General features: G+C 52.6%; 1 protein-coding gene across 4 annotated transcripts; it reads right to left on the minus strand.

Moving 5' to 3' along the window:
* Window positions 1-201: 201 nt before the first annotated feature.
* Incenp (inner centromere protein) lies at window positions 202-23,242 on the minus strand. Of its 4 annotated transcripts, none has more exons than XM_003465944.5 (19): window positions 23,064-23,242; window positions 21,261-21,411; window positions 20,852-20,965; window positions 19,459-20,231; window positions 9,609-9,660; window positions 8,716-8,776; window positions 8,498-8,615; window positions 7,994-8,045; window positions 7,670-7,787; window positions 7,465-7,599; window positions 7,204-7,215; window positions 5,064-5,173; window positions 4,864-4,984; window positions 4,637-4,759; window positions 3,877-4,025; window positions 3,352-3,415; window positions 3,157-3,264; window positions 2,348-2,507; window positions 202-1,757 (listed from the first exon to the last, which is right to left on the minus strand). In XM_003465944.5, exons 2-19 carry the CDS (start codon window positions 21,398-21,400, stop codon window positions 1,543-1,545), a joined length of 2,625 nt encoding a protein of 874 aa, XP_003465992.1. In that variant the 5' UTR covers window positions 21,401-21,411; window positions 23,064-23,242; the 3' UTR covers window positions 202-1,542. The 4 variants fall into 4 exon arrangements, with proteins under 4 accessions (XP_003465992.1, XP_063084267.1, XP_013003875.1 ...); XM_063228197.1 differs by having other exon boundaries at window positions 4,637-4,771; XM_013148421.3 differs by lacking the exon at window positions 7,204-7,215.
* Between the last annotated feature and the right edge of the window lie 710 nt (window positions 23,243-23,952).

A 23,952-nucleotide genomic window follows, 5' to 3' on the forward strand; every position in this document is an offset into this window, starting at 1 on the left:
GGGCTGGGGATTTAGCTCAGCGGCGTAAGCACCTGCCTCACAAGCAGGCGGTCGTGAGTTCGATCCCCGGTACCAATAAAAATGAAAAAAAAAAAAGACCTAGAAGAAAATCTTTGGGACCTGAAGCCTGGCAGAGTTCTCAGGATGACCTCAAAGAAGCGTAAAACATTAAGTGTGAAGAACCAGACTCACCAATCAGGGTTTCTGCTGTGACTTGAACTGTAATGAGAAAACGTAGACTGAGAAAATGCAGTATACAAGGTTTCTTACTTCTGTTTTCGTCTTTTTGAGACAAGGTTTCACTATACAGGCTCGTCTTTTTGAGACAAGGTTTCACTATGTAGGCTGGCCTCGAAGCAATTCTCCGCCTCAGCCTCCTGAGTGTTAGGGTTACAAGACATGCACCACCATGCCCGACATACAAGGATTCTTAAACTTAACAATAAGAATATAATCCAATTTAAACATACAAAGAAGATTGAAGAGACCCTGCACCAAAAAAGATATACAGTTGGCAGATGAGGAAGTAAAGATATTCACAGCCACCACCAAGGTCACAGTGATCTAAGCCTTGTTGTGCTTGGTCTACGAGGAGGCACAGCCAGGGTCACCTGTGTAGAGCGACTGATGTCCCGAGGGTCACCACTGAGGAGCTTCCAAGAAGGGACATTTCCATGGTGTGGTTTTAGGCAGAAGAGCACTCTCCAGCTGGCTGATCTGAGTTCCAGTCCACAGACACAGGTGGCCATCGAGGTGCACTGCGCTGCGGGAAGCCTGGCTCCTGCATGGCCCTCTGCTTCCTTCAGAAAGTACTCTCTATTTTGAAGCACTCTTACATTTAGCCTTTCTTTTATCCTAACTCCGACCAGCAAACTTCCTGCACAGGTTTGAGGAGTGAATACTTTTAAATTCGCAGGCTGCAAAGCCTGAGCTGCATAATGGAACTCCTCCCCAGAGCAGAGTGGTAGGAAACGCTGGGCCTCTCCTTAAGTACAGCACCCATTCAGGCAACCGGTGGCTGTGGGCTCTCCACATGGGAGATCCACGGCTTCAAGCTCTGCACAAGCTGGACAGGGTGGGGTGGGGTGCCTTCCTAGAGACCTCAAATTCCACTGCTGCCAGACAGGCACAGAGTCTGAGGGCCTCAGTAGCAGAAAGGGGCTGAGCAAGGTCTTATCCAACACACACGCTCTCTCCCCAGGAGCAGCCTTCTTTGCCCTGTGGTGACAGAAAGTGACCAAGGGACACCGCAGCTCGACGCCATGCTTCCACCCTGCCCTTCACAATACCCACAGTGGTGGAAAGAATATGCTTTATTAATCTACCTCTCAAACACCAAACACTAAAATCTGGCTGATCTGCATCACCTATTTACAGAGTGCTGCCTGCGGGCCGTTGGGCTGGACCGGCTTGTCCCAGTCCCCAGAGGCCCTGGCCTGCAGCAGGGATATCAGGCCCCACAGTGCAACAGTGAGTGCTCATACAGCGGCCAGGCAGAAGGTGAGGGCACACACAGCAAGGCTCAGACAGCCTCGAGTTGGCTCAGTACTTCCTCAGGCCGAGGGCCAGGCTGCCAGGGGCCCGTGTGCCCTGCAGCGGTGGGGAGTTCCAGACAGCAGAGCTGGTACGCTTGTGGTAGCGGGGCTTGCTTTTCTTGAAGATGTCCTCTAGGTCCAGCGGGAGGATGGTCCCAAAGAGCTCAGCAAGGTTTGGGGGGTGGTAGTACTGGTGCACAATGGCCTGGCTAAGTTGGACACCTGAGAGGACATGGTGGAGTCACTACCCTGGGTCTCTCCAGCCTCCCTGCCTCGGGCCTCTACACCCCACCCCTGTGGGCTGCCATCCCCTGCTCGCCATATTCCCACAGCTCCTGGGGCTGGGCTTCCGGCTGAACCTAGGGCCTCTTCTAATCACATGGCCCAGCTGGCTGTCCCCTCCAGTGACTTCACATGAAGGTCCCCAGACTGGGTTCAGAGGTGAAGTTCAGGCGGGAGCTGTCCTCTGTGGCATATGGCCTGAGCTGGTGGGCATCTATATCCTGTCCTGTCCCCAGCAAGGCATCCACACAGTGCCTGTAAGTGCCCCAGCCCTGCTATAGTGTTCACTCTGGCTGCTATGAGCTCCTAGCTCCTAGTGCTCTGCCTGCACCTGCCCGAGACCTCAGGTGCTTGTGTGGGCCCCAGATGGCAGCCCCACCTCTTCACTAAGTCTGGTCCTCCAGTGAGTGAAGTGGCCGCCCTGTGCTTGCCAATGAGTGTCTAGCCCTGGACAGAGAAGTCTGCACAGCCTTCGCAGCCATCTCACCACTTTCAGGGCCAGGGGGGTGACAGGGCAAGGAGCCACTCACCTCTGGCCCAGACCGGGATGGGCTTGCGCGGATGGGCCTCATCATCCGTGGAGTCATCGCTGTTCAGGTCCATCCCATAGTTACAGTAGCTGTCCACGTGGATCTTGGGGGGTCGCCTGTTCCCCTGTGGAGTCATCTGATAGGAGGTACAGGCTGGGGACTGGGAAAAATCAACAGGTGTCAGTTCCCTGCCCACATCCTGCAGGGCACTGCTGGGGGAGCCCGGTGCAAGTCACCAGCCCTTGAGGGGTCGAGGTCACTTCTGACAGTACAGTGTCAGACCGTAAGCTGCTCTGTCATTCCCAGGCCAGTACCAATTCAGTGTCAGGGAGCTAAGAGCTGGACATGTGCTTGCTCCTGAAATGACGCCCCAACCCGACCACCGTGAGCACTTCATCATGGAGGTGGGAGTTTGGCAGTACAGCAGAGAGAGACTCAGACCGCTGTCTCCAGGCACTAGGTAGACCAAAGAACAGTGACCTGGGACCCAGCTGCCCTGCTAAGGCACTGAATGGAGGCAGAGCTGTGGACAGCACACTGAAGCAAAACACCCACACTGCCAAACAGCACAGAGTCTGCACTCATTTAAAACCATGCTCGCACCCCATGGGGAACATGTATGCTTGTGTGCACACGGTATTATACATGTAAAAACTCCTCCGTGTGGTGAGCTCAGGAGTGGTTAAAAGATGAGTGGTTTCTTAATAAATTCTACTTTTTAAAACAGGAAAGAATCAGCGCGAGGGGGAGGTGTCTCTCCTGTCCTTGAGGTCCCAGGCATGTGCAGCTCCTCAGTCCGGCGCCCTCACCTGAATGTCCACAGTCACATTCAGAGCCTTGCTGGCCGTTGCTGCCTCCTTGGCTGCCTTCTCCTGCTCCTCCTGCAGCCGCTGCTCTGCCAGCCGCTGCTCCTCCTCCTGGGGTCCGGGTGACGAGGGCACCGTGTGTAAACCTCCCCCAGCCCCGCTCCACTGCCGCCCGAGTGTGAGGCAGCCCAGCCCTACCTTCTTCTTCTTCTCCTCCAGCTCCCATTGCAGCCGCAGGGCCTTCTCCCGCTCCTGCAGCTCCCTGAGGACCCAACCACAGCCTGTCAGGCCAGCAGGTGGAGCCCTGGCCCTATCCCCACCATGCCAGGGCAGCCAGGCCTAGAGGACACTAGGCCACACCAGCCTAGAGCCCACAGTGCATACCCATCTGAGGCCAGAGTGGGCACTGGAGCCCAGCTCCTGAGTCCACAGCATGCGGCCCAGCTCACCTGGGTCTTGGACCCCATTCGGGAGTGGAGGCCACTGGTGACCTCCCACCAGCACTGTCACTAAACTCATAGGAGGAGACAGCTTTGTGGATCACGGGTGCCTCAAGGCTGCCTTGCCATGTCTCAGATCCCACCCTCCCAGGTACTCACAGGGGAGTGGCCCCTCCATCCCCACCACTCCTGTGTGCCCTGTCCAAGGGTCTCTAGCTGCGAGCCAAGAAAAAGTCTCCAGCCTTCGAGACTGGCCCAAGCTGTCCTGCCTGCATGGCATCACCTCTCAGCCTGTAGCCGCTCCTGCTCTCGCCGCCGCTCCTGCTCACGCTGCTCTGCTAGGCGCCGTGCCTCAGCCACCTTGCGTAGCCGCTCCTGCTCTTCCTCCTTCTTCCGCTGCAGCAGCTCCTGATGGCGCCGTTCCTCCTCCTCCTGGGACAACCAGAGGCAGGGTCAGGCGCTCTGGGTAGCCACGGGAGACTGAGCCCAGGCAGCCCCACAGCCAGTTGCAGAGGCGCCTGCAATGCCTGGGGCAGGTGTGGCAACGGGGTGGGCCAAAAGCCCACACCCTTCACAAGTCACCACGCCCTCTGAGGCTAGGCTTTTCGGCACTCACTCTGGGCGGTCTTGAAGTTTCCCGGCTCACTGACACTGCACACATTCAGAACAGGGCCAGGCCCAGAGCAAATCCTAAGGCTCAGCAGGGAGCAACAGAACTTGCTCCCCACAGCAGGTAGCAGAAAACAGACACTACGGGAAAGGCAGCCCAGCTCCTCCAGGCAGTGCACAATATGGGTGTGCATGGTGCTCGAGACCGAGTCACGGAAACAGAGGCCAAGTACCCAGCCTGAGACAGCATAGCGGATGAATGGCGGGGTGGCGACGGGTGTTCTGGCTCCAGAAGCACATGGCCTTCCTCTCCCACTGCTGCCTACACAGGAGGGGACTGGGCCAGGCATGGTACCCACCCTAGCCCAAGCACCTGCCAAACCTCCAGGGGCCTGCAGCTACAAGTCCCAGCAGATCAACTGCTGCCCGCGCACCTGCTGCAACCAGCGGAGTCTCCGCGCCTCCTCCTCCTGCCGCCTGCGCGCCTCCACCTCCTCCATCTTCTTGGCCATTGCCTTCTTCTTGGCCTTCTCCTCTGCCTGCCGCTCCTCCTTGGCCTGCAGAGCCGCCTACATGTGGCCCCAGAGCAGCCTCACTCGGTCCCCACCTGATACCTGGAGGACCGTGGGACCCCACCAGCCCAGCCCCGGCCAGGCCGCACCTTCTCTGTCTTCTCCTCCAGCTGTGCCAGCTTCTGCTCCATCTGCTTCTTCTTCTCCTCCTTCATCTGCTCCACCCGCTCACGTGCCTGCAGCACCTTACGATGGCGCTCCTCCCGCTTTCTGTGGGCACGGCTGTCAGTCAAAGACAGGCTAGGGACGGGACGGGGATAGGGGACAGAGGTCCGGGCAGGGCACTTACAGCTTCTCCTCCTCCCGGCGCCGCCGTTTCTCCTCCTCCACCTTTTGCTTGCGCAGCTGCTCAGCCTCCTCCTTCCGCCGCAGGTTCTCCAAGCGCTGCCGCTCCTTCTCCTGGACACGAGCGGGACAAACCCTGACCTCGCAGGCCACCCCGCGTGGGCACGAGCACAGAGACGCCCTGGCCTCCTAGCAGAGTGTGCGCGTGGCCAGGGGTCCCAGCTCTCCACTGAGCCCCTCACACCCCACGCAGCACAGAAGCCAGGCTCCAAGCTGTGTGCCCAGTGAAGAGCAGACCAGGGAACAGTGAGGCACAAGCAGGCACGTGATCACACCACACAGCCGCATGCTGCCACATCCCTGGCTCCTCCACGTTCGCCAGCTATTTCACAGTAGTGGAAGGAGACAATACATTGTTTCTCACTACTGCAGGCGAGGCAGACAGACAAGGATGGCATCTTCCCTCTTCCCATACTCCCTGTGATCTGGCCACACCAACACGCAGAAGGAGACCCACAGAAAGGACCGGCGGGCCGTGTGGCACAGTAATGATGCAGGTCCCTCCCAGGTAGACCTTTAAAGGCCAAGCAGCAGTGACAATGGCCACAGCCAGGCCCCACCTCCCAGCCAAGGCCAAGATGGTATATCAGTGCCAAGATGCCTCGCTCCGCAGCCCCCTGCCTCTGGCCATCCTTTCCTCTCCTCCTCTCCTGGCCTTCCCTCCTATTAAGGCCCAGGGCAAAGCGTCCCAGCTGGGGGACAGAAAAGAGGAACCCCAGAAAACCAGAAAGCCCAGTGGTGGCAGGAGAGGGTATTGGGGGCTCCCTCTGAGCCCCCGGGGCTCTGCCTCAGACCTGGAACACTACACAGATGCCTCAGACTTGCACTCCCAGACTGACTGCCAAAGGCACATTTGGGACAGAGCCTTACACCCTGCCAAGGACCCTGAGCCCGAATCCAACCAGGTCACTGCCACCCAGCCCAATGGTGACAACCCCGATACCTGCAATGGAGGGAACCAGGCCCAGCCTAACACTGAGCCCGCAAAGATACGCTCCCCAGTCACTCTACACATCAAGAATCACAACCCTCAACTTGCAAGGAAAAGATAGGGAATAGCTGCAGCAGGACTCATTTGAGGGACCTCAGAGCAGCGATTACAGAAATGCTTTGCTGCTCTGCACAAACATGCCTGGGACAACAGAAAAAAAGGGGAGACCTCAGTCAAGAAACAGATGTAAATAACCAGATAGGAACCATGCAGAAAATGACAAGCCCAGCAGGGGGCGAGGCCCCAGAGCACTGCAGAACGAGATCATGAAGACAGAGTCTCACGGCAGAGGGGCAAACTCAAAACAGCGAGAAGAAACTGCTACAGCAGGCTACCAGCACCCTAGTGCCCTGGAGCCGGGTGCCAGCACCCAAAGCTCCCTGTCTTCTCATCAGCACCCTGCACAGAGGGGAGGACAATGAGTATTCAGATAGCTGGAGGAAAGAAGGCTGGTAAGGTCAAGTTCGGGGACAGCCATGGCCCCAGCCCTGGCCCCAGAATTGAGGCCAGCAAGCCCCAGATGGATGTGAGGCTGGAGCAATCCACAGGGAGAGCTCAGGACAGAGGTGAGACCCTAGCTGCACCAGGGACAATGCCGGGATGGAGGAGGATTCCTCACCAGGACACTGTACTGTGCGGAAGCAAGGGCCGGCCACACGCAGAAGGGCATGGGGAGGAGGCGCGCAGGACACCTGACTACAGGGAAGGGCGACACAGCACAGAGACAGCTGGGCGGACACAGCGTGTTTCCTGCTAAGCTTCCCCACAGTGCAGAGCTGGAAGCAGAACATGAACCATGTTCTGCGCAGCCAACCAGGGGCATCGGTCAGATGACCCCACACACCCGAGGAGGGCCAGGTGCATCACAGGCACTGTGTGCAGAAAGCAGCCTCCATGGGCCCACTCCACGACAAGCCTGGACTGGACCCATGGCCCCAGCGAACAGTGGCACCCTGGTGAGCAGCCTCCACAGCAGGTGCCCAGGTGCCCCCAAATCCCCATAATGCTTCCCCTGCGATAAATGCTCTGAAGAGCTGGCATTAGGCAGGCAGGGCAACAGATTAGAGGAAGAAGGGGAAAAAGCTCTACTCACGACAAAGCTGGACTGTGGAGAGGAGGAGACAGGAGAACCTCAAATCAATGCCAGGCGGGGACAGCCCCCAGGACAGACCCTTTCTCTTCCCCACATCCCATGCAAAGGAATTGGCCTTGCACTCCCGCTCTGGACCCATAGGGCCAGCTAGACCTCGGGGTCACAGCCCAGGTCCCTGACACAGAGGGAGCTCGACCAGATCGGGCTGCACCCACCTCAGCTAGACCCACACTGCCCTTGGCAGTCTGGGGCGCCCCTCACCTTGGGGTCCACACGCAGTGGGGTGTTGCGCTTTATGAAAGACTTCATGACAGCACTGTGGGACGTGGTACTCGGTGTCATGAGCAGCTGGTTCCTCTGCACTGTGTGCAAGAAGGTCCGTAGTGGCCGTACCACCTGTGGGGACCAGGACAGTCAGCATGGATGGCAGGATGGCAGACAGGGCCAGCGGGCAGCACCTGCTCACCTTGCTGGCCGGGCAGGGTGGGGAGGGTGTCCTGTTCCTGGGCAGCTGCAGCTCCTCGTCCACTAGAGATGGTTCCTCATCCTGCTCGCTCATCGCCTGCTTGTAGCTGCGCTTCCTCCTGTCCAGCCAGGGGCTGTGTCAGGGACCATGGGAGCCTCCACACGAGGTCACAAGCCCAGGAGGGACAGCAGAGCCAGGGTCCCCCACTATTCCCCATTGCCCACTCCGAAGAAGGGAAGCAACCAGATTGCAGAGTCAGAACAGGGAGGGACAGGGCTCGGACCCATCCCTCAGCCCAGTCCCTGCCGGGGCCCAGGTACAAACCTGACGCTCTGGGGTGGCTCCTGGTATCCTTTGGCTTCATCAGCCACAGACCCTGATGAGACAGTGATGGCAGTGAGGCTCAAGAAGGGCAGTCACAGCCTCGCGGGGCCCCAAGGAGCTGGCAGGGGGCAGAGAAGTTCACACACAGCTGCCAACTGCCACACTGCAGGGTCAGAGCTCTGCTCCTCCTGCGGCCGCCCTGCAGGCAGTGGGTCATGGCGACCAATGTCCCCAGCCCAGAGTCCACGGCTCTCCTGCCCAACCCAGACACAGCGAAGGCCAGAACAAGTCCATAGAGGTAGAGCAAGGGGTGGGACGGACTGGGTCCCCATAGTCACAGCTAAGTCAGGCCCTGCCCCAGCCTCCAGGACGCCCACAGTGCCCGAAGAAGCTGCAGCCCAAGACCCACTGTGCATTGGGGTCCATTTCTCTTTGGGCTTCTGCTCAGAGGACAGGAAGGCCAAGGACAGCAGCTGGCCCACATGTGACAGGGCAGGGACCCACCTTGCTGCCCTTTGGGGGGCATCTCCTGGCCACCAGGAGCAGGCTGTGTATCAGGCATGTGAATGGCGGTCTCAGTGGCACTGTGGGGCAACAAGGTGTCCTCACTGCTCTCAGGGACCTGTGAGAAGAGCCATGGCATAGGGCTCAGCTAGACCTGGGGTCCCCTGGCTGGGGTGTGTCATGGAAGTCCAGCCCACGTCCCTCCCTGGCCACCTCACCTCAGGCTCAGCCACTGCCGCCAAGGGCTCCACCTCCCTGCTGAGCTCCTTCTGCTTGGGGCTGTAAGCACAGTATGCACTGTGGGAGCCTGCCGGGCTGAGCCTCAGCTCTGACCCTCCATCCCCAGGCTATTTGTACATGGTAGAGGCTGCTTGCCTATGTGCCAGGTTTGTGGCACAGCGAGGGTGCCCTCAGAGTGGGGGTGTCTTGGCTACTTCCCCTATTCCTCCTTGCAGCCCACCTGTGAGGGGGGAGGTCTCCTCCCCCTGCCCCTGCTGTGATGTATCCCACAGGGCCAAAGAGAGGGCCCAACCGCCCATGAACTGAAACCTCTAATATCATGAGCCAGCATAACCCCTTGCCCTCCCCAGGTGATACATCTTGGGCACCCAGCATATGTGACAGAGAGCTGCCCAGCAAGGCCTGGCCCCAGCTATAATCAGCCCAGTAACTCCCTGCAAAGACCAGGTCACCCTACTTCTGCATCCCACAGCAAGAGCAGAAAGGGAGGGCTGGGGATTTAGCTCAGCGGCATAAGCGCCTGCCTTGCAAGCAGGCAGTCGTAAGTTCGATCCCTGGTACTGATAAAAAAGAAAAGACAAAAAAAAAAAAAAAGAGCAGAAAGGAAGGAGTTACTTCAGTGACAGCAGGATGTGGCCTCCAGAAAAGGAGTCAGCCTCCGGGTCCCACACAGGGATACCCCAGTGCCAGGCTCCCCCCAAACCTAATGGGCAGGGCAGGCACCCTCCAAGCCACTTGTCCTCATCCACGCCCCAAAGATTCCATCCCAGTGTGACCCTGCTGGACGGGGAGTGAGAGGCTCCCTTCAGGTGCACACCCTGACTCCCTGCCCTGCTTGGCCCCTGGGGACCCAGGCCTGGATGAAACTCACCCAACTCTCTGGGGCACCTCGACATTCAGGAGCCTCTCCAGGTAACTGTGACCTGAAGGAAGCAGGGCAGAAGACACCGTTAGAAACTGCAGGACTCTGTCCTGGAGGTCCAGGGAGTTGGTGTCCACAGGGGACAGATAAGAGGGTGGCAGAGTCCCGGGAATGGGCAATATTCCACCAAGCTCTGGGCCCTGCGCCCAGCAGAGCCCAGCTCCAGCCACTTAAGCAGTGCCGACTATATACTAGACTCCAGACCAGGGCTGGGACCCAACAGCAACCAGATCTGATGAGACCTGCGACGCGTATGGTCTATAGGATCTATAGTACCCACGAAGCTGGAACCTGTGCTGGGACAGATGGGACAGGAGGTGCGGGGGTGTAGACAACAGAGGAAGAGATGGCAGCAGTGGGGACCTGAGGTCTGAGCTTATGCTACGCTTGCAGGAGACCCATCACTGGCTGTTCCCACCAGGCCAGCACCAGCCTGAAGCATGGCCAACTGGCTCACCTGCCCCCCCACACTCACAGCAGCGCTGTCCGCTCCACGCAGGACTTCCTGGAGAAAGTGCATCACCCTGACCCTGAGCTATCCCTTATGAAATGTGAGGCCCCAAGCTGCAGGCCCAGGCCTCAGGGAAAGTGCAGGCCCTGTGGGCACTGCTCTGCACAGACCACCTCTCATGCCATGTGTGCTGTGGCTCGCATCTCTGAGGTCAGTGTGTCCAAGGTTTGGGAGGGGTGGGGCCTCACCACAGGAGGGGGACCTGAGGGAACCAGAGTCCCTCGACCCATTTCTCCTTCCCTTTTTCTAGCATACGCTCCCACCATGAGGTGCTGCCTGCCACATAGCCCAGAGCAATGTACCGAAACCCCTAGAACCATAAGCCAAAGAAGCTCTCTTCTCAGTAACAGGATCAGATCTTGTATCAGAGCCACAGAAAACTATCACCCGGCTCAATCTTGGGTATCTGAAAGACATCCTTAAGCATGACTGGAGCCTGTCATTTAGAACTACAGTTGATGAGAATAATTTAAAAAACCAACCCAAAAGGCTCAAAAGTAGAATTCTGAAGAACATATACTTGTCATCAGAAGCATCAGTCTCCTGACATCTACAGACATCTCTAACAGCATCAGAAAACAACTATGGCTCACCCAGTATGGCACGGGCATCATGAAGGAGGGTGGTTGAGACCCAATGGTCACACACGGTGCGAGTCACATACAGTGCAAGAGTGCTGGAAAGGGGAGGGGAGGACTGTACCCTCACAGCCTCAGATTCCAGCAGGACCTCCAGATGGACAGTCCTGTGCAGGGTGCACTATGGAGGACGCGTGCAGCTCCAGGAAAGGCTATGAGGCCCCTGATCCTGCTTGATGAAGCCAGCTCTGCCTCCTACGCCTGTGCAGAGCACACACCAAGTCCACTGTCTGCTCCACAATCCTGCTTTGGAAGTGGCTTCTCCATTATAAACAGCTTAGCCACAGAGACAAGGAAGAGGGCTCAGGGGACCCAAGGCTTCGGGTAGAAGTAAGAATAGGCAAGAAGCTAGGACAGCAAAGTACCAAGGTGCAGAGAGAACAGGAAGGAAGTGAACAGGCTCCACCCGGGCTCTGGCTCCTTGTGCCTCCCTACCGCACTCCCACACTCTGGTAGGGGTACAGGGGACAGGAGGAGGCCATGGGACTTCCACCAGCACTGGCACCTTGTGGACACCAAGGGTTCCGGCTCCCATGCCAGTCTCAGAGTGAAGGGACAGGGAGGTCTGCCCCCAGGGCAGGGCATGGGGGCCACCAAGGGTGACCAGGCGTCTGCCCTCTTCCATCCCAAGGCACACAGGCTCCGTCACCTGCCTACCAACTCTGTGGCCACTCCCAAGGGAGGAAGGGGCCGAGGGAAGAGCATAGGAACTGCGGGCCTAACAGGTGCAGTGGCACACACCTGTCATCCCAGCACTCGCAGACTGAGACAGGAGGGCTGCAAGGTCAAGCCCAACCCAAGCAATTTAGCAACTCACTATACCTCATCTCAAATAGGGGGAATTCGGAGGCACGGCTTGGTTGCAAAGGCCTGGGGGCTGTGCCCTGGAGACCCTTCACTTCCCAGGACCAGGTTGGGCCAGACAAAACACCCCCAGGGAAATGTGAAGAGCGGCCTGCCTCAGCCTTTTGAAAACCCAAAGCAGACAATGCTCCAGGCTGTGTGCTTCCCATGGTCCCTGTGGTATTCCCTAGACCATGTGACCCAGCAGGGTGGGAGGACATGGTCACAGCAAGTTATCTCCAGCCCTCAAGCACCTGCCATTCTAGACATCACTGAATGGGGCACAGATCCTGGCTTTCTTGCCGAAGCCACTCCCCTGGCCCAGAGCCCATTCTAAGAGGGAGTCCCAGCAAGAGGATAGAGCCAGTCGGGTGTGGTGGCACACTCCTGTAATCCCTGCACTTGGGAGGCTGAGGCAGGAGAATTGTTTGCAAATTTGAGACCAGCCTGGGCCACAAAGTGAGCTCAAGGCCAGCCTGAACTGCATAATGAGATCCTGTCTCAAAAAGAGGACAGAGCATCTACAAGGCAAAAAACACAGCCTTTGTGTCTTTGTTTCAAGAAACTTACACCTGACTTCCAGGAAGATGGTGGAGAAGTAGGAGAAAAAACAGCCTCACTGAGACACCATCTAGACGTGGTAATATACCATGATGGGGAAGACAAGAAGGAAGGAAGGAGATCCCCCGGAGCCAGGAAGAGTCTGAAGGCTGAACTGAAACCCACAGAGACAGTAAAAAGAAAAACTTCAACGAAGAAGAGGCGGCAGCTGGGGCACCTTCACCCAGAGGCGGACCCACTGTGTGAGGGGAGCTGCTGGAACCTGGGGACGCGCGGTCACAGTGACAGTGGCAGCTGGCAACCCTAGAGATCTCTGCCAAGACTCAGTGGTGGAGGGGAGCAGCAGACCTGGAGGACTACGCTGGCTGGCGATGAGAGCAGAGAGCTCGGTCCTCTTGCAGGATGGAGCAATGGGCCAGGAGCCACTTTAGAGTGGGGCAGGATTAAGCCTAGAACCCAGAACTGTGGCTGGCTTACCCAGCAGCTCCTAGCTGGGCGCAGTCCCGAGGAAAACTACCTGTACTGCAGGAGCCCAGAGGGCCTGTACTGGGTCAGCCCTGCTAAGGCCGTCTGCTGCTCTGTCAGAGAGCATGCGGGGATACAGGGGCACGATTCAGGGTGCTGTCTCCACAGGCTGTCCACTAGTGAACCCAGAGACAATCCTGGATAATGACTATTTTGTTGTTTTTGTCTTCTTTTCTTATTTGTTTTATTCAGTTTGTTTTTTATCTCTTTTATTGTTTTTTTGGGGTTTTTTTTCCGAGTATGAGTGTGGTTCCTAACCTCCTTGTGGGTGGGGTTTTGCTCTGTTCTACCTTTTATGTCTTCCAGTTCTCTTTTCCTTCAGTCTTCTGCATTAGTTTCCTCAAGGGATCTATCTTTGTCCCCCAACCTAATTGTTTACTATCTTTTTTTTTTTTTTTTTAAATCGGTACCGGGGATTGAACTCACGACTGCCAGCTTCAAGGCAGGCCCTTATGCTGCTGAGCTAAATCCCCAGCCCCTCCCCAACCTACTTGTAATCTCATTCTCTTTTCCTACTTCTGTTTCCTCCTTAATCCATTTGAATCTTAACCGTTGAGGACAGAATTGACATATTATGGACTTATATATTGTATATAATTGTTTTGCATTGTTACATGGTCACAAACTCAGTTCATATGGTTAAAAGTTGCTAATCCCAGTTGCTAACACGTATCACTCCAGGAATTAAACTAAAAAAGAAATGAGAGAGGTGGGTGTGGCAGCTCATGCCTGTAATCCCAGCACTCCGGAGGCTGAGGCAGGAGGATTGTTGTGAGTTTGAGACCAGCCTGGGCTACAAAGTAAGCTCAAGGCCAGCCTGAACAGCATAGTGAGACCCTGTCTCAAAAAGACAAAAAGACAAAAAAGAAAGGAAAAAGAAAAGAAATGAGAAAGACTTAAACAAGATACAACCTCAGACACCCAGTTCACCAAATGTAAACCCAGGGGGCAATGAGGCTGGAAAATCTGAAAAGCCCCCTAACAGGGTTCTCTGAAGTGGTAACAAAGCAATTGAATGAGGCTCTGGAAAAATGAAATCAGAAATAATCTCTCAGATAACTACAGAGATTACCAAAATACATACCATGCTTAGTGATATTAGAGCACAGACAAAAAAAATAGATGAGCTTAAGCAAATTATGGAAGCACAACATAGGAAACAAATGGAAGCCATAAAGCAGATTCAAGGAGATACCCAGGAGGATAAAAACTCCACCGAGAGTATTTGAAGAAGATTAGGCCAATGTGAGGATAGGATCTCAGATATTAAAGACAGGATTGCAGTTAGTGTCCAGGAAAAGAAAGATTTCTCAAAATTAGCAAGGGAACATGAGAAATCAATCCAGCAGCTACTAGATGGACACACAAGAATAACTTAAGAGAAGCAGCATGAGTAAGCTATGGGCATGCCACAGAGAGAACAAGCCAGTGTCTCCCGAGAATCAGCCATGCTGGAACTTGGGGGACTGACCAAGAAAGCAACGAGCCAGCCTTTCCTGGTAAGTGGTGTGAGCCGTGGGCGCTCCGGGGAGAGAACAAGTCAGTGTCTCCCATGAGCCTACCAGTGACAGCGTGCGGGCTGAGAATCAAACATCCCATGTATCCCTTCCCCCCTTAACTAGATGGTTTCGAGATCAGCTGGAGTTGATAGCAACTAAGGTACATAAAGCAACGAAATGCTTGTATTGCTGGGTTGATTATGCGGACCTGGGACCAGAGGTCTGAGCATCTCTTGGGAGGATGACAGTATGCGATATAGCAAATAAGGGGGATTTCCTTCTATCTTGTCTTTGAAGGCCAATATTGTTTTCACTGCTTTGCTTTGTTCTGATTAATTCTTTTGACTATTCAATATACTATTTTGAGTGGTTTTATAGTGTTCTGTTTTTGGTTTGACTTTGCTATACCTGATTGAATAGACAACTACTGTAAAAATAATGAGATACACTATGGCAACTATTATTGTTATCCAGGTATCCTGTTCTGAAGTTCTGTATCAATTTCACTGCATTGTCTTGATTGGCTTTGTTCTGTCTTGTTTTGCTGTATATTACTGTCTTTAAAATAAAATTAAAAAATAAAAATAAATGTTAAGAAGAATAACTTAAGATTAACTGGAGTCGATGAACAAGCAGGAGATACCACAAATGACATTTAAAAAAAGTTCAGATATAATGACAGGAAACTTGCCTGGTAGAGAAAAAAGAATCTGACATACAGATAAATGAAGCAAATACAACTCTAATTAGCAATGATCAAAAAAATCTACAGCCAGGTATATCATAGTCAGGATTCCAGAAATTCAAGAATAGAATCCTAAAAGTTGTTAGAGAAAAGAAACAAATCAACTATAAAGGAAAGTCCATCAGAACTGCAGCTGACTTCTCAGCACAAACTCTCAAGTTAAGGAGAGTATGGAGTGAAGTACTCCGAGGAAAACAATGGAGACTCATATGCCCTACAAAACTTTCTTTTAAAATTGAAGGAGAAATAAATAAGATACTTCCAGAACAAAGAACATCTGAGGAAATTTATGACCACCAAACCAGCACTCCAAAATGTTTTGAAGGACATTCTAGAAAAAGATAATAAGGACTACAGCTCCATGAACCCCAACAGAAGGAATCCACCAGAGAAGGGAAACAATTAGAGGGTAAGGAAAGAAGAGGGGAGCCGACCACAGGAAAATAACACGCAAGGATAAGTCAATACATATCAGTTATAACCATCAATGTTAATGGCCCCAATTCACCAGTCAAAAGATACAGATTTGCAGAATGGATCAAGAAGCAAGACCCCACAATATATTGTATATACAAGAAACAGTTAATTAAAAAAGAAATTCATAGACTGAAAGTCAAAGGTTGGAAAACTATACTTCATGGAACAGAAACTCAGAAAATAGCAGGGGTAGCTATTCTACTTGTAGACAAACTGAATTTGAAGACAAGACTGATGGCCCAGGGTTTAGCTCAGTGGTATAAGCACCTGCCTGGCAAATGTTAGCTCCTGAGTTCAATCCCCAGTACCAAAAAAAAAGACAAGACTGATAAAGACAGATAAAGAAGGTCACTACATCCTGGTAAAGGGAACAATCCAAGATGAGAAGATAACAATCATAAATATATATGCAACAAATATCAGTGTACCTAGTTATATAAAACAATTATTAACAGACATGAAAAATGAAATAAACCTTAATATAATTGTATTGGGAGACCTCAATACTCCACTGTCACAAAAAGACAGATCAACTAGACAAAAAAATCAATAATGAAATATTAGAACTAAATCAATTTTGAGCAAGTGGTCGTAGTAGATGTCTATAGAGTGTTCCACCCCACAACATCAGAATACATATTCTTCTCAGCTGTACATAGGACATTCTCCAAAACAGACCATATACTGGCTCACAGAACATGCTTAAGTAAATATAAAGGAATTGAAATTATCCCATACATACGATCAGACCACAGTGCAATGAAACTGGAAATTCATGCCAAAGGAAACCACAAGAACTTCATAAATACAGGGAAGTTAAATAGCACCCTACTGAACAACCAATGTGTCACAGATGAAATTAAAGAAGAAATTAGTCTTAACAGTTGAAGGTAATGACAATATAACACACCGGAACTTGTGGGATACAATGAAAGCAGTCTTAAGAGTGAAATTTATAGCAGTAAATATATCAGGAAAACAGAGCAAGCACATGTAAACAACTTAATGTTAAATTCAAACTTCTAGAAAAAGAAGAGCAGGCTAAACCAAAAACTTGCACAAAGGAGGAAATTATAAGGATCAAAGCAAAAATTAACACACTAGAGACTAAAAAAAATACAAAGAATCAATGAATTGAACAGTTGGTTCTTTGAAAGATTAAATAAAATTGACAAATCCCAGCCAACCTGATCAAAAAAAGGAAAGAAAACACTCAAATCCATGTAATTAGGGATGAAAAGGGTGAAATCACAACAGATCCTGTAGAAATCTAGAAAATTATCTATACTTACTTTGAAAACTTGTATTCTAATAAGATGGAAAATACAGAAGAAATGGACAGATTTCTAGATACACATGAATTACCAAAGCTGAGCCAGGAAGATACAAAAATCCTACATAACTCTACCAATAAATGAAATTAAAGATGTAATTAAAAATCTCTCAACAAAGAAAAGGCCTTGATGGATTCACTGCTGAATTCTACAAGAAATGTAGTGAACACCTAACACCATTAATCCTCAAGCTCTTTAATTAAATTGAAAGGAAAGCAATACTCCCAAACTCATTCCTAGAAGCAACCACTACTCTGATTCTAAAACCAGAGAAGGACCCAACCAAGAAAAAGAATTATAGGCCAATCCCCCAAATGAACACTGATGCAAAAATCCTCAATACTGGCAAACAGACTACAGCAAATCGTCAAAAAGTTTGTACACTGTTACCAAGAGGGATTCATCCCAGAGATGTAAGGATGGTTCAATATATGTAAATCCATAAATGTAATATACCATATTAACAGAGTCAAAGACAAAAATCATGATTATCTCAAGAGATGCAGAAAAAGCTTTCAGCAAAGTCCAGCATCCATTCATGATAAAAAAAAACCCTATAAAAAATTAGAATAGATGGTCTTTACCTCAATCTGATACAAGCCATCTATGACAAACCAACAGCCAGCATCACACTAAATGGACAAAAACTGAAGGCTTTCACTCTAAAATCAGGAACAAGACAAGGATGTCCACTGTCTCTACTCTTACTCAATGCAGTTCTGGAAGCTTTAGCCACAGCAATTAGACAAGAGAATGAAATAAAAAGGAATAAAGATAGGAAAGAAGAAGATAACTATCATGATTTGCAGATGACATGATACTCTTCTTAGAAAACCCCAAAAACTCCACCAAAAGACTTGTAGATTTAATAAGCAAGTTGAGTAATGTAGCTGGTTACAAAATCAACACTCAAAAATCAATAGCCTCCCTGTATACAAATAACAAACTCACTTCGAGAGAAACCAGGGAAACAATACCTTTTACAATAGCATCCCCAAAAATGAAATACTTAGGAATCAATCTAATGAAGGATGTAAAAGATCTCTATATTGAAAACTATAGTACCCTGAAAAAGGAAATTAAAGAGGATATTAGAAAACAGAGAGATGTCCCATGTTTTCAGGTAGGAAGAACCAATACAGTGAAAATGGCCATACTTCCAAAACACTATACAGATTCAATGCAATCCCAATCAAAAGTCCAAGAGTGTATCTCACAGAATTAGAGAAAACAATCCTAAAATTCATCTGGAACCAGAAGAGACCTAGCATAGCAAAGGCAATCCAGAGCAACAAAGACAAGACAGGGGGCATCACAATCCCTGACTTGAAATTTACTATAAAGCTACTGTGATAAAAAACAAAAATAAAAATAGTGTGATACTGACCAAAAAAAAAAAAAAAAAAAAAAACCAGACTTGAAGATCAATGGAACAGATTAGAAGATACAGAAACAACTGCAGACACACTAAGCGACCTTGTCTTTGACAAAGGTGCCAAACACATTCATCACAAGAAAGATAGCCTCTTTAATAAATGGTGTTGGAAAAACTGGCTTTCCTCATGCTGAAGATTAGAACTGGACCTATGTTTTTCACCATGTACTAAGTTAAAATCAGAACGGATCAAATATTAAAACAGAAACATTAAATCTGCTGGAAGACAGAGTAGGTAAAACTCTTGAAGACATTGGTGTAAGCAAAGGCTTTATGAATAATTCCCAGATTGCACAGGACTTATCAAAAAGGATCAACAAATGGGATCCCATCCTACTGAAAAGCTTTTGCACAGCTAGAGAAACAACCAATAGAGTGAAGAGACAACCCACAATGTGGGAGAATGTTTGCCAGCTGTTCCTCAGGTAAAGGATTTTTACTGAGAACATTTAAAGAACTCAAAAAATCAGTCCTCCCAGATTTAAAGACGCAATCCAAAAATAGGCACCAGAAATGAACACACACATCTCAGATGAAGAAGTACAAACAGCAAATAAATACGTGAAAAAATGTTCAAACAGCACTGGTCATTCGAGCGATGCAAATTAAAACAACACTGAGATTTTATCTCACTCCAGAAAGAATGGCTATCATCAAGAAATCAACCAATAGGCTGGGGATTTAGCTCAGCAGCATAAGCACCTGCTTGGCAAGCGCAAGGTTGTAAGTTCGATCCCTGGTACTGCCAGCAGCACAGTGTGGGGTGGGGGTGCCACCCGGACATCTCAGTAGGGTGAGGTAAGGAGACCCCACTGCCAACCACAGACAGGAGTGAGGCCAGGGTAAGGTCTGGGGCAGGCAGTGCCGGGGTCACCTGCTCCCTAGCTCAAATCTGTCTGCCCCATGCTGATCCTACCACATCCCCAGACTGAGCCCAGCCTCCCCCAACTGCACACAGTGCTGAAACACAGCCAGGCAAAGTTGGGCTCCACAGCTCAGAGAAGGGGAGGAAAACCCTAGCTTCCCCAGAGAAAGCCGCCAAGTTCTCCAGGCCTCAATTTCCCATAAACTGTACATTTATCTTCCAGTATGGTGGCCACTGGTTCCTCCATCACACTGGTCACATCTTGGAGCCACAGCAACCATGCAGGACAGCACAGCTGGGAACACTCCATTGCCCACCAGCCCCCCAGAGCCTCCAACACCCTCTGCACCGCCCAGCCTCACTCACAGATGATGCGGCCGGAGGCAGCAGGCTCCGCAGCCACTTTCTTAGTGATCCTCTCATTCGACCTGTGGCTGGTGCCTTCCTGCTTGACCACTAGGGAGTACTTCTCAGCCGGCGTGTCTTTGGGGTCCGGGGCAATCAGGCTGCACCGCACAGGCCGGCAGCCTGCAGTTGTGGAGCAGTTCTCTGGCTGGATGGGAACTAACACCTGCTCCCGCCATGGAGAGTCTGGAGTCCCGGGCGAGTCCTGGGGGCCCCGGGAGCCCCGCGCGATCTTGAGCTTGCAAGCAGACCGCACTGGGCCTGTGCCTTGGCTACTGGGCCCCTGAGGGGTGGTCACCAAGGTGCTTGCTGCAGCGGACTCTGACCGCACAGCATCTGGCTTCTTTGGCACTGACTCTTCAACCAAGGCTGGGACACCCTGCACAGCTGCAGTTGGGTCTGGGGCTGGGTCTGGGGACAGGGTCTGGGATGGAACAGAGGTGGCCATGGTCTGGATGAGCTGCTGCTCGGCACAGTTACGCTCCCCACAGTTAATCTCTACCACCAGCTTCCTGCTGCAGTCTATGGGGGACCCCCGGGCAGGCAAAGGAGCTGCTGATGTTTTGGAGGTTGTGGCGGCAGCGGCGGCTGCAGCACGGGTCACCCTCCGCAGCACAGGGGAGCCCTGCTGTCCCAACGCCTCGGTCAGCTTCTCCACCCTGTCCTTGCCACGCAGGGGCTGGGAGCTCAGCCGGGAGCTCCTCCGGCTGCTCCGGATCTTTCTTCGGGATGACCTGCAAGGCACAACAGTAGCAGCTGTGAGCCCTACAGGGCAGGGAGCACCCAAAATTGAGCTGGGACACAGCAATCTCCCCAGGAGCCACCAGCCGGATGCAACGTGAATCACAGAGCTTGGAGGCAGAGGATCTGGGGCTGGTGCAAGGTCCACTGCCTCCCACTTCAAGACCCCAAAGCCTGGCTCTCCCTGTCACCCCTGGGAAGGTGAAGCCACACGAACCTCCCAGTGCCCGAGGTTGCAGTGCATCCAGCACCTGTGCAAACCTCACACCCATTCTCACATCACCTGCAAAGCAGACTGAGTGGTAAGCAGCAACTTCCCCACTTTGGGGAAGATGAAGCAGGTCATAGGGTGGGGAATTTAACCCAGGGACACACACCTGCTCAGAGCCACGGCTGGGGTCTTCACCAAGAGCACGTGATCCCATGGTGGCCACCACACCCGAGAGAAATCAGAGCGAGCCTAGCCCAGGTCAGCTTCTGTTTCTTTTCCTAGTTTAGAAGTCTCTCTTCCTCTAAGCCCAGAGCACACACACTCCCAATGCATGTGCGTGCACACACACACACACATAAGACTGCATGACTGATGCTTCCCAGCCCCTCTACCACCTCCTACCTCTTCCGGATGGGATCTCTGTTTTCATCCTGAACGTAAGAAACCCGTCTCTTCCTGCGGCGATTCTTCTGAGAAGGGGTTTTGGGCATCAGCTCAGGCTCTTTGCTGAATTCTCTGCGGCATGAGAAGGGCAGCAGATGAGGCTCCCACAACGCCAGCCTCGCCCCACAACCTGCCTTCCTCCCTCAAGTTGTAGCCCAGCTCCCAGCTTCCTCCTGGGGACATGGCCCCAGGAGGCCCCAGGCCAGGCAGTGATGATGCACAGCCTCTGAAGCCCCAGTGGCCATGAGAAGCCAGGCAAGGGCCCGACCTCCTGTCCCTGCTCCACAGGAGGCCAGCCTGGCTCACAGGGACTGAGAGAGGGAGCCCCAGGATTTCAGGGGGCAGAGGGCTATGGCTCCGGTCTCACCGGGTAAACATGCGCTCGGCCTCCTCCTGGATCTCCCGGAGCCACACCAGGTCCTTGTTGTCCATGTTGCACACGAAGTCCATGAGCTTCTGGTCACAGAGGTCCAGCAGGTGAATGGGCCTCAGGGCAGTCGTCGCCATGGTGGCTCTGTCTAATGATGGCAGGAAAATAAGGCATAGGGATTAGGGGAGATCCCAGGACCCTCCCTAGGGGAATAGCTGCTGAGCTGGGAGATAGAGGAAAGGACTCCTGTGAGTTAGGAATAAAAACACAGCTTCTCAACTGGAGTGTGCCTGTCATCACATAGACATCACTCTTACAAGGGTTTTGGATTCAAGTCCTCACTTTCACTACCTTGGGAGTTCCTTTTGGAGGGGAGGGGGGTCCTGGACAAATGAGATCATTTCTTACACCCCTGGCTATAATCTCAACCACCCACCTCAATTCTCTGTAGAGCACCGAGTGATATGTCTGTTTAGTGCCTCACTACCCACCAAACATTGTGAGCTCCAAAGGCAAGTGCTTGTCTGTCTTGCTCCGCACTGAAAGCCTGCAGCCCTGCAAAGACCTGACCCTGTTGAGTGAATAGGGCTCTCCCACTAGTTGATCCTGTGGGCAGCATCCTCATCATCACTATGCCCAGAGACAGCAAATGAACCCTCTGGGCACAGGTTAGGACAGGTTAGGATAGGGTGACACGCACCCACCACCCCTGGTTGCCAAAAGTGGCACTAGCAGGACAGGGCTAACAGGCAGAAGCTTGGGCTCCACGCAAAGGCCCAGCTCTGCAGCCCACATCCTCTGCACCTAGATCTCAGTCAGCCCTAGTAAAGTGCTCGGCCCTGGCTCAAAGCCAACAAGAAAAAAATTGTCCAGGGAAGCCACAGGTTTGCAGAGGGACTAAAGAGAGCAGCAATACCTGGGTAACTGTTTAATGTCTTTGTTCAAACGGCAAGGTGGATGAGCACTCTGCTCCAAAGAAGCATTCCAAAGAAGATTTGGGCTTCTTCCATAAGGAAGTGTAAGAGACCTTAGCCTGGCCATTGGAAAAATGGACACAGTAAGTTAGAACAGTGAGGGGGAAGGTGTGTCAAGATTCTGGCTCCGGGGATGCCAGGTGTGGTGGTGCACACCTGTAAACCCACTTTTAGGGAGGCTGAGGCAAGAGGATCGCTGCAAGCTAGTCAGCCTGGGCTACGTAGTGAGTTCAAGGCCATCCTGGACTACATAAGGAGACCGTCTCAAAAGAAACGCATCAGGCACCAGGAAAGAGCAGTAAAAATGCGGACTTCAGCCCACGTACAAAGCGAGAGCCTGACATCTAGCAGCGGAGCGTTTCAACCCTGCAGCACTTTTCCGACTCCGCCGTCTTCCCCGCGCCTCAGCAGTCTCTGGGCTGCAGGAAGTCACAAACTCTCTACCCAGGACAGGTCATCTATTTTAACAACCACTTCCCCTTGCTCTGTCCTATGCAAGCCGGGGCTGGGCGCTGTCTCACTCAATTCTCATCACAGCCCCCAGGACACCGAGTGCAGCCAGTGAAACTGAGGCAAGAAGTCAAAATCACCCCGGACCCTCAGGGGCGGGGCCTGGGTTTAAACCCTGCTCTCGCCCCCGCCCCCAGTTAGGAGCCTCAGGGACCAAAGCCTCGGAAGCAGGCGTCGAATTCCCGGGGACTCCTCCAGCGGCCCGGGAGGGACACGGACGTCGCCTCGGCCTCCGGACGGGCAGGAACACGCCGCGGCTCGGGCGGCAATGCCATCGGTACGCCGGGCGCCTAGGACGGGGGAGACCAACACTCACCCGGCCGCCCGCCGCCTCAGGCTCCTCGGTCAAATCTGCCGTCTCGGCCCGGGCCCTGCCCGCCAGATCCACTCGCTCCCGGTCTGCGCTCACTGCACCGAGCAGCAACCGGGCGGCGAAGCGCGGGCGAAATCTACGATTTTCAAAACTCAGGGCTCAGCCAATTCTCTGCAAGTTTGTGTGGGCGGTTGCAAACCCTGGGGCCAATCAGATGGTGGGAAGCACGATACTGACCATTCATTGGTATCTCACCCCATCAATCTGTGGGACTAAGAGGCGGAGAAAGGAAGCGTAGACATTTTAACCCTCCTCGGCTTCCGGAAGTGCACGGGTGGTTCGATGATGGCAGTCTCGCCTGCCCGAGGGAGAGGAAATCACAGGCCGCGCAGGCGCGTGATTGCGGGAACTACAAGTCCCAGCATGCCCTGCGCGAGTAGCGGGCCTGGCTGCGGCGCAGCTGGAGCTACCTGGGCAAAGGCCAGCAGGGTGGCTGGACCATCGCTGTGTCTGTGTGACCGCGTGAGCTGCCCGCGATGTCCGCAGGACCTAGCCTCTCCCCGAGTGGACACTACGCCTTCCCCTGTGCCAGCAGGACGCCCAGGGTCCCTTTGAAGCACAGGCTTTTTCCTGATGTCCTTGAACACCGGGCATGAGTCATTCTGCTTAAACCTGCAACCTCCTACCCAGCTTTAACTAATGCCCTGGTTAAATATCACAGCGAGCCATAACGGCACAGGAAGAAAACTGCGAACTGCGGCTGGCAAGCATGATACGGGCTCCCGCAGGCGTGGGTTGCTGACCACTGCTTAGAAATGTATACAGGCAGGCTTTGAGCTCACTAAGTAGCCCAGACTGCCTCCAACTCAGTGGCGATCCTCCTGTCTTTTAG

Source organism: Cavia porcellus, unplaced genomic scaffold (assembly GCF_034190915.1).
Source record: "Cavia porcellus strain 051 isolate PalLab524CR breed Dunkin Hartley unplaced genomic scaffold, mCavPor4.1 scaffold_17, whole genome shotgun sequence".
NCBI classification, from domain to species: Eukaryota; Metazoa; Chordata; class Mammalia; order Rodentia; family Caviidae; genus Cavia; species Cavia porcellus.